The sequence below is a fragment of the Pelophylax lessonae genome, assembly GCF_965119305.1.
Source record: "Pelophylax lessonae genome assembly, chromosome: 2".
Taxonomy (NCBI): Eukaryota; Metazoa; Chordata; class Amphibia; order Anura; family Ranidae; genus Pelophylax; species Pelophylax lessonae.
In genome coordinates, this window is record NC_138769.1 from 296,139,037 (window position 1) to 296,148,475 (window position 9,439).

Sequence of the window (9,439 nt, forward strand, 5' to 3'; positions counted from 1 at the left end):
AGCACAGGAATAATGCGTAGTATTACTCATCATTAACCGCCCAAACAACCACCCACTGAATTTAATGATGGGTATACACGACACTATCCACGTATACCAAAATAGGATTTTAACTGCAGTGCTGAAATCAGAAAATCACCACAGCTGCTATCAGCAAAGGTATCCATATATGCTGAGCGCAAACACTGTTTGTGTCAGAATATATAAAATCAATGCGTGGTAGCCGACGAGTACCTGCTAGAGAAACAGGTCACAAAAGAATGAAAAAACAAAGGACATTAAAAAAAAGTACAGTAGGAAGAGTAGGACATATAAAATGACTGACACAACAAAAGTTTTTGGATTCTCATCATTAACCGCCCAAACAACCACCCACTGAATTTAATGATGGGTATACACGGCGCTATCCACGTATACCAAAATAGGATTTTAACTGCAGTGCTGAAATCAGAAAATCACCACAGCTGCTATCAGCAAAGGTATCCATATATGCTGAGCGCAAACACTGTTTGTGTCAGAATATATAAAATCAATGCGTGGTAGCCGACGAGGGACCTGCAAGAGAAACAGGTCACAAAAGAATGAAAAAACAAAGGACATTAAAAAAAAGTACAGTAGGAAGAGTAGGACATATAAAATGACTGACACAACAAAAGTTTTTGGATTCTCATCATTAACCGCCCAAACAACCACCCACTGAATTTAATGATGGGTATACACGGCGCTATCCACGTATACCAAAATAGGATTTTAACTGCAGTGCTGAAATCAGAAAATCACCACAGCTGCTATCAGCAAAGGTATCCATATATGCTGAGCGCAAACGCTGTTTGTGTCAGAATATATAAAATCAATGCGTGGTAGCCGACGAGGGACCTGCAAGAGAAACAGGTCACAAAAGAATGAAAAAACAAACTAAGGACATTGAAAAAAGTACAGTAGGAAGGAGAAGGACATATAAAATTACTGACACAACAGTTTTTGGATCCTTTTATTTTTCTAACTGTTTCTTGATTTGGGACTGCGATCTTCTGCGATCTTCTCTTCCAGCTTGGGTCTCTCAAAATGTCGATGGACATCCAACATCTTTCGAGACCCTGTGTTTATGTGCCCTACACTGTGTCGTGCTGTACCCTACGCTAATACTCCACTAGTGTATGGTAGCGCTCGAAACATTCCCCGATGCAGAGACCAGGTTGGTCAGGACATTTGGGACAATAATAACGGGTGTCACGCCTAAATCCGCGCCTGCTACAGACACGACATCTTTTTTGGGGGTATCTTTGGGTAGGGGTACTCGGGAGGACATAAGGAAAATGCCTCTCATGCAGCCGGCTCACTGCATCTGGAAGGGGAAGTTGGGCAGGCATGCCTCCTGGGTACAGGTAGGCAAGGATGATCTCTTCCTGGAATTCCCGGAAAGATCCAGTTCGTCCTGACGCCCTGTATAGGACAAAGGCGTTCAGCATAGCCAATTGGTAAAGGTAAACAGACACTTTTTTGTACCAGCGTCTGGCTTTACGGGCAACTAAATACGGCGCCAAAAGCTGGTCGTTAAGGTCCACCCCTCCCATGTTAAGGTTATATTCGTGGACACAGAGGGGTTTCTCCACAACGCCAGTTGCCGTAGTGATTTGGATCGTCGTGTCTGCGTGAAGGGAGGACAGAACATAAACATCCCGTGTATCCTTCCACTTCACCGCAAGCAATTTGTCCGTTTTCAAGCAGGCTCTCGCCCCCCGACTAAGACGGGAATTTACAAGCCGTTGGGGGAAGCCCCGGCGATTAGGTCGCACGGTGCCACATGCGCCAATTTGTAAATCGAGAAGGTGACTAAATAGTGGCACGCTTGTATAAAAGTTGTCCACGTACAAATGGTACCCCTTTCCGGATAAGGGTGACACCAAGTCCCAAACGATCTTACCGCTGCTCCCTATGTAGTCTGGGCAGTTGGGGGGCTCCACACAGCTATCTTTTCCCTCATAGACCCGGAAACTAACTGTATAGCCTGTGGCCCTGTCACACAGTTTATACAGTTTGACCCCGTACTTGGCACGCTTGCTGGGGAGGTACTGTTTCATAGCAAGGCGGCCAGTAAATTTAATCAGGGACTCGTCAACGCAGACAACTTGTTCGGGGGTAAACAAGGCTGCAAACCGCTGATTGAAGTGGTCTATGAGGGGCCGAATTTTGTGGAGCCGATCGTATTCAGGGTCTCCCCGAGGACGACAGATTTCATTGTCGCTGAAATGCATGAATCGCAGAATTTGCTCGTATCTCCCCCTGGACATGGAGGCAGAGTACATGCGCATATGGTGAACTGGGCTAGTGGACCAATATAGCCGCAATTCACTCTGTTTAGTTATGCCCATGTGGAGGGAAAGGCCCAGAAAGATCTTAAATTCGGAAACCGTTATAGGTTTCCAGCCGAATTGTCTGGCAAGGTGTGAATTTGGGTTGGCGGCGATGAACTGTTGTGCATACAAATTTGATTGATCCACAATCGATCTGTAAAGATCTTCCGTGAAGAACAGCTCATAAAAGTTTAGGGGCGTAAAACCAGCTGTCTCCACGTGGATTCCAGGTTGGGCGGTGAATGGGGGAAGTACTGGCGCTGTAGTATCGGTGGGTTGCCAATTAGGATATGCCAGCGCATCAGGGAGGGCACTATGGGCTCTACGGGCCTGTCTACGAATACGCGGTGGCTGCGGGCCACTACTTGTGCTAGCCACCGCACCAGCTTCAACTGCACTTAGGGGACTCGCCACGTCACCAGGTCTTACTGCAGTGCTGGTTGTACTAGGTCCAGGTTGTACTAGGCCGCTGGCGCTTGCCAGGTCGCCAGAAAAATGAGCGGCACTAGTACCCACACTCTGCTCCATACGAGCACCCTGCGATTCCTGCATCTCAACAACTTCAGAATGGGGTCGGGTACGCCTGGGTCTAACAGGGACCCATCTGTCGTCGGAGCTATCTGTCAGGGAGCCGCTGCCGTCATCAGGTTCATATACTGACACTAATTCGGTCATTGTAGCTTCCCCTTCGCTATCAGATGACTCGGTCAGCATATAACTGAGAAGCTCTTCATCCCTGTACGAACGTTTGGTCATTTTGGCAACTAAATTTACTCGTACAGTGATGCGACTCACAGGTAATAAAAGCACCTGGTTGTCGAAGATTATTTCAAGCGCTACAAAAAAAACTGCTAATGCTAGCAGGGATCAGGCCTGACTCTGCTAACACAGCGGTTTTGTGTCTTGTGTTTTTTTGCAAGTGACAGTAATCTATTGATTACTACACTTGCCTGGGTGAAAGGGTTAAACGCAGGTGCTGGCCGGAATCAGTACTGATCGTGCAAACACCGCGTTTTGGGAACCCTAAACTATGGGGGCGCTAGTATAGTTCTGATCAGATCAGATATTGATCTGTTCAAACACTATACTAGAAAGGGAAGTGTAGGTGCGTGCGTGCGTGCGTGCGTGCGTGTGTGGCAATCAAGGGGTTACTTCTAAACTATGCGCTGGGGATCTGGGGGGGGTGGCGGGGACCCTAAACCTCCTTTGGGAAAGAAACTAGCTAGCTAGCGCAACCTCAAGTCACAATGACACCAATACAAAATACAGTAAAAACAGTATATTATGTGTGTATTAGTGCTAATGTGACAGAGGGTGTAGGGGTTAACGGGATGTGATCAGGGGGGGATCAGGGGTTTAAATCTTTATTGGAAGGGGCTGGCGGGTATCCTAAGGATAAAAGGAACGGTGGCAAGCGCTAAACCTGGTCACAAGTCACACTTATACAGGTATATAGAAAATGCTATATACTGTATACAGTGTGTGTTATGGCAGGGGGTGTAGGGGTGATCAGGGGGGGATCAGGGGATTAAATCTTTATTGGGCGGGTGGCGGGGACCCTAAACCTCCTTGGGACACAAACTTAGTCGCCTGCGCTAATTCTGATCACAATCACACTAATACAAAAATACAAAAACACTGTATATTACGTTTGTATTAGTGCTGATGTGACAGAGGGTGTAGGGGTTAACTAGCGGTGATCAGGAGGGGATCAGGGGGGATCAGGGGCTTAAATCTTTATTAGGGGGGGGTGGTGGGTAATTCAAGTGGAAAAAGGGGGGTCGCAAGCGCTAGACCTGACCACAAATCACACTTATACGGGTATATAGCAAAATGCTATATACTGTATACGGTGTGTGTTATGGCAGGGGGTGTAGGGGTGATCAGGGGGGGGTCAGGGGCTTAAATCTTTATTGGGCGGGTGGCGGGGACCCTAAACCTTCTTGGGACAGAAACTTAGTCGCCTGCGCTAATTCTGATCACAATCACACTAATACAAAAATACAATAACACCGTATATTGCGTTTGTATTAGTGCTGATGTGACAGAGGGTGTAGGGGTTAACTAGCGGTGATCAGGGGGGGGTCAGGGGAGATCAGGGGCTCAAATCTTTATTAGGGGGGGGTGGGGGGTAATTCAAGTGGAAAAGGGGGGGTCGCAAGTGTTACACCTGTTCACAAATCACACTTATACAGGTATATAGGTATATGCTATATGCTGTATATAGTGTGTGTTGTGTCAGGTGCTGTAGGGGTTAATCGGGGGGGCGATCGGGGGTGAAATGTGCCTATCTAACTGTGTGTGGGTGTGCTTGGTGCAGTACTCACAGTAAGATGTGCTCTCCTCTCACGCTGGATCCAAAAAGACCGTTGTGGGGGGAGGGCACATCTCCTCTAAGCCTGTGTTTACATTTCACAGGCTTAGAGGGAGATCTGATTGGGCAGGACCGATCAACAGGTCCAGACCAAAAATGATTGGCCTGGACCTGATGACTGATCGGTTCTGAACCCAATCGAGCCATCGGTGTCGGCGGGCACGCGCGGGAGCGCGCACAGGACCGGCAGGAAGTAGCGACGTAGACCTACGTCACTCTGCCTGGCCGGGGCCGACTGCCGCAGTAAATATACTGTGCGCAGTCGGCAAGTGGTTAAAGTGAATGGGACTGTCATTGAGTCAACAGCGGGTCAGAGGAGGAGCAGCTGCGGGACAGAGATGATTTAAAGCGGAGTTCCACCCAACTGTGGAACTTACGCTCATTTGCTTCCTCCCCCCCTCTGGTGCCATATTTGGCACCTTTCAGGGGGAGGGGGGAGGGGGAACGGGTACCTGTGCGCAGTAGGGACCGACCCGTGAAGCCGCAAGGCTTCACTGCCAGTTTCCCTTTTCTGGCGATGGCAGCACCCAACAGCCGATGGAAACATTGGCTGTGGTGCCGACATCGCTGGACTCCAGGACAGGTAGGTGTCCTAATATTAAAATTCACATACTGAAGCTGCTGACTTTTAATTTTTAGAGGGGGGGCGTAACTCCGCTTTAAAGTGGAAAGTAAACCCTCCTATTGTTTTCAGCCAAGGAAGATACCATCTTGGCCTCTGTTTAATCTTTACCTGCCATGATGGTGCACATGTGATCAGTTATGATGCCAGCCATTGGAAGAGTTTGACAGTTTGGTTGACAGTACAACCAATGTAAAAATAATATTAATAAAGTGATGTCAGCGCCCATATATAAATATCAGCAGCATGCAATTAATTCCAATATACCAACACTAGTGTAGATAACATAAAAAAAAAGGGGTTGCAACGCTGCAACCCCTAAATGTGACAGTTAAGCCCCGTACACACGTACCGATCGTCAGCCGAACGATCGGCCGTCTTTTGTCCAGGGCTGTCGTGTCTGTTGAAAACTGCAAAAGACTGCACACGAATTTTGTCGGCCAACAACAGCTGACTGCAGAAGTGATGTCATGTGATGGTTAACTTTCCCTGTGTTTTTTCTTTTCTGAGCATGCCCAGTCTTGCAAATCTGCTGTCTGTCGGCCGAATTCTGTACTGACTGGCGAACAATCGGCCGTTCTGGTGTTGGCCAACAAAAATTTTAATGCTTGCACGACAGATTCTGTTCGGCCGAAAGTGCGCTGTCGGCTGTCGGAAGCATCATACTAACAAGCCGAAAATCGGCCGATAGTTCGGCGGCCGAACATTATCGGCCGACAATCTGCACGTGTGTACGGGCCTTTAGCATTCCAGTCATGCCTGGAATTTGAAACTGTTAAATTGATGGGTTTAGATATGATGATTTAAATCAAGTTGATTTAAAGTGGAATCAAACCCTCCAATTGTTTTCAGCCAAGGAAGATACCATCTTGGACTCTGTTTAATCTTTAACTGCCATGATGCTACACATGTGATCAGTTATGACGCCAGCCATCGGAAGGGTTTGACAGTTTGGTTGACAGTACAACCAATGTAAAAATAATATTAATAAAGTGATGTCAGCGCCTATATATAAATATCAGCAGCATGCAATTATTTCCAATCTACCAACACTGGGGTAGATAACATAAAAAGTTAGTGCTGCAACCCCTTTTTTATGTTAAGTACAATCAATGTGACAGTTAGCATTCCCGTCATGCCTGGAATGTAACTGTTTTTTGAAACTGTTAACCGCTTGCCGACTGCGCACAGTATATTTACTGCGGCAGTCGGCCCCGGCCAGGCAGAGTGACGTAGGTCTACGTCGCTCGCCTGTCACTCCTTCCAGAGCCAATAGCGGGCGGGCGCGCGCCCGCTGAGGCGCGCGCCCGCCTCGGCTCGTTCACGGAGGAGTGCGGGAGTGTGACTGGCGGACCCGATGTCCGCCGGTCACACTACGATCGCCGGTACAGCGGGAGAAAGACAGAGCGGCTTGTGTAAACAAGCCACCTGTCAGTTCTCCCTGTGTAAAAGTGAAGATCAAACAGTTCTACTATGTAGAACTGTTGATCTTTGTTTTTACACTAGTAGACCTGTCCCTGCACAGTTAGAATCACGCCCCTAGGACACACTTAACCCCTCCCTGTCCAATACTGTTAACCCCTTCCCTGCCAGTGTCATTTTTGCAGTAACAGTGCATATATATAGCACTGATTACTGCAGTAATGTCACTGGTACCCCCAAAAGTGTCAAAAATGTCAGTCAAGGGTCCGATCTGTCCGCCGCAATGTCGCAGTACCGCAAAAAAAATCGCAGATCGCCGCCATTACTCGTTAAAAAAAAAACACCAAAAATGACAAAAATCTTTCCCTTTGTTAGTAAACGCGATAACTTTTGCGCAAATCAATCAAAATACGCTTTTTGCGATTTTTTTTACCAAACATAGGTAGCGTAAAACAAATTGGCCGAAAATTTTAAAAAATTTTGATTTTTACATTTTTTTTTGGGGGAATTTCATATAAAAAAAAGTGAAAAATATTGTTGTTTTTGCAAAAATTACGCTCTTTTTTTGTTTATAGCGCGTGATCAAAAAATCGCACAGGTGATCAAATACCACCAAAAGAAAGCTCTGTTTGTGGGAAAAAAAGGACGTGAAATTCGTTTAGGTACAGCGTCGCACGACCGCGCGATTGTCCGTTAAAGTCACGCAGTAAAAAATCGCAAAATAACCCCTGGTCTTTTAGCAGGAAAATCCTCCGGTGGTAAAGTGGTTAAATTGATGGGTTTAAATATGATGATTTAAATCAAGTTGATTTAAAGTGGAATTAAACCCTCCGATTGTTTTCAGCCAAGGAAGATACCATCTTGGCCTCTGTTTAATCTTTAACTGCCATGATGGTGCACATGTGATCAGTTATGACGCCAGCCATTGGAAGGTTTGACAGTACAATCAATGTAAAAATAATATGAATAAAGTGATGTCAGCGCCCATATATAAATATCAGCAGCATGCAATTAGTACCAATATACCAACACTAGTGTAGAGCCCTCAGCTTCCTATTGTATTTGTACTGTCTACCCTCAAGTTGTAAAGCGCTGCGTGAACTGTCGGTGCTATATAAATCCTATATAATAATAATATTATATTATGGGTTACTATGCAGCGCTGCAACCCCTTTTGTACAACCAATATGACAGTTAGCATTCCCGTCATGCCTGGAATGTAACTGTTTTTTGAAACTGTTAAATCGATGGGTTTAATTTCTCTTTAAATCAAGCCTTTTTACTTGTGATTTAAATCAACTTGATCTCAATCAAATCCAACCTGCCCTCCATTGTGACATTTCATTCAGAAACAGGCAGACACAAGCATAGCTGCGAGTAGGTGACAGAAAAATGCCAAGGCTGCGTCCAAGTGTGCCCGGGGCACCTGGGATTTCTGCGTTCCCTTGCAGAGGTTGGCATTACTATGGCGCAGAGAAGCGCTGAGTGCGAATAAGCCCTTCCAATAACCTAACAGGGAGTGACAGCAAATCAGTTGCATCTCCTTCCATCCACACACACGTGGTACATTGTCTGATTGCAGGGCACCATGTGACAGGCACATGTCATGTGATATCATCACAGCAGGGCATAGGATTCAATGGGCATACTTCGCCCCTGCTCCTGTGTGCGCTACTTCCCAGCCCCACCCATCACAAGTAAGAACTGTCACCCAGTGCTGAAACTGTCATTGCCGCAGACAAAGGCATCACCGATCGGCCAGCCACCTACCTCAGTGCCACCCTGACACTGCAGTCTCCTTGACTGCCCATGGTGCCCGTGTGACGGCTCCGCCTGTGTTCCCCAGGATGTCCCCGGGTGTCCGCTCATCCTGATCCTCCCTGGGGGTAACCCTGTAACCCCTGGACCTCGTCCATCTCCCCTCAAATCAAAGCAGCATCAGCTGTACATCTCTGCCACGAACAATAGGTACGACTGGAAGCAGAGCGCTGACCAATGGGGGGCCGGAGGATGCAGGCCACGCCCATAGGTAGACCGTCCGCCAATCACGCGCGGGAGGGTAGTGCCTACATGTTTAAACAGGCTTTTATGGTCCTCACATGAGAGGATGTAGAGGGGAGGATAGAGAGAGATGGGAGAAGGGAAGACATCCAGCTGGCAGGGCAAAGTCAGGAGGAAACAAAGGGACAGATGTGATGTCACTCATATTCTCAATGTCGGCAAACATACAAACTCATATACATTGTCAGTCAGGATGAAATAGACACAAGTCTATCTGGCCCAACCAATAAAACCCAACCATACAATCCCATATACACAATCCTATACCCACAGATGATCCAGAGGAAGGGAAAAACCCAGCAAAGCATGATCCAATTTACTACAGCAGGGGAATCATTGCCTTGTTTCCTGTAATCACATGATCTCTTCAGTTACAGTCACATCCCTCCTTAGTAAGTCATACCATTGGGCAGGATGTGCTAATTATGGCATTAACCCCCACCTTCCAGCAATTCTCAGCTTTCAGCAATGTCACACTTTGATAATTGCACAACGCTGTACCCATATGACATTTTTATTATTTTTTAGGAGACAGGTAGAGCTTTCTTATTTGTTCACCACTGGCTTTTTATTTTTTTTGCTAAACAAATGAAAAAAGACCAGACA

At 46.7% G+C, this 9,439-nt stretch overlaps 1 protein-coding gene across 5 annotated transcripts in view; it reads right to left on the reverse strand.

The window, feature by feature from the left end:
• Positions 1-8,745, reverse strand: part of KIF21B (kinesin family member 21B) — a 212,120-nt gene extending 203,375 nt beyond the window's left edge. For all 5 annotated transcript variants that reach the window (XR_014224915.1, XM_082245371.1, XM_082245372.1 and 2 more), the window contains exon 1: positions 8,543-8,745. Coding sequence is in view for 4 of the 5 variants with exons in the window: in XM_082245371.1 (XP_082101497.1) it covers positions 8,543-8,583 (41 nt within the window). In the remaining variant the exon portion in view is untranslated. The remainder of the gene's footprint in view (positions 1-8,542) is intronic.
• Positions 8,746-9,439: the final 694 nt, after the last annotated feature.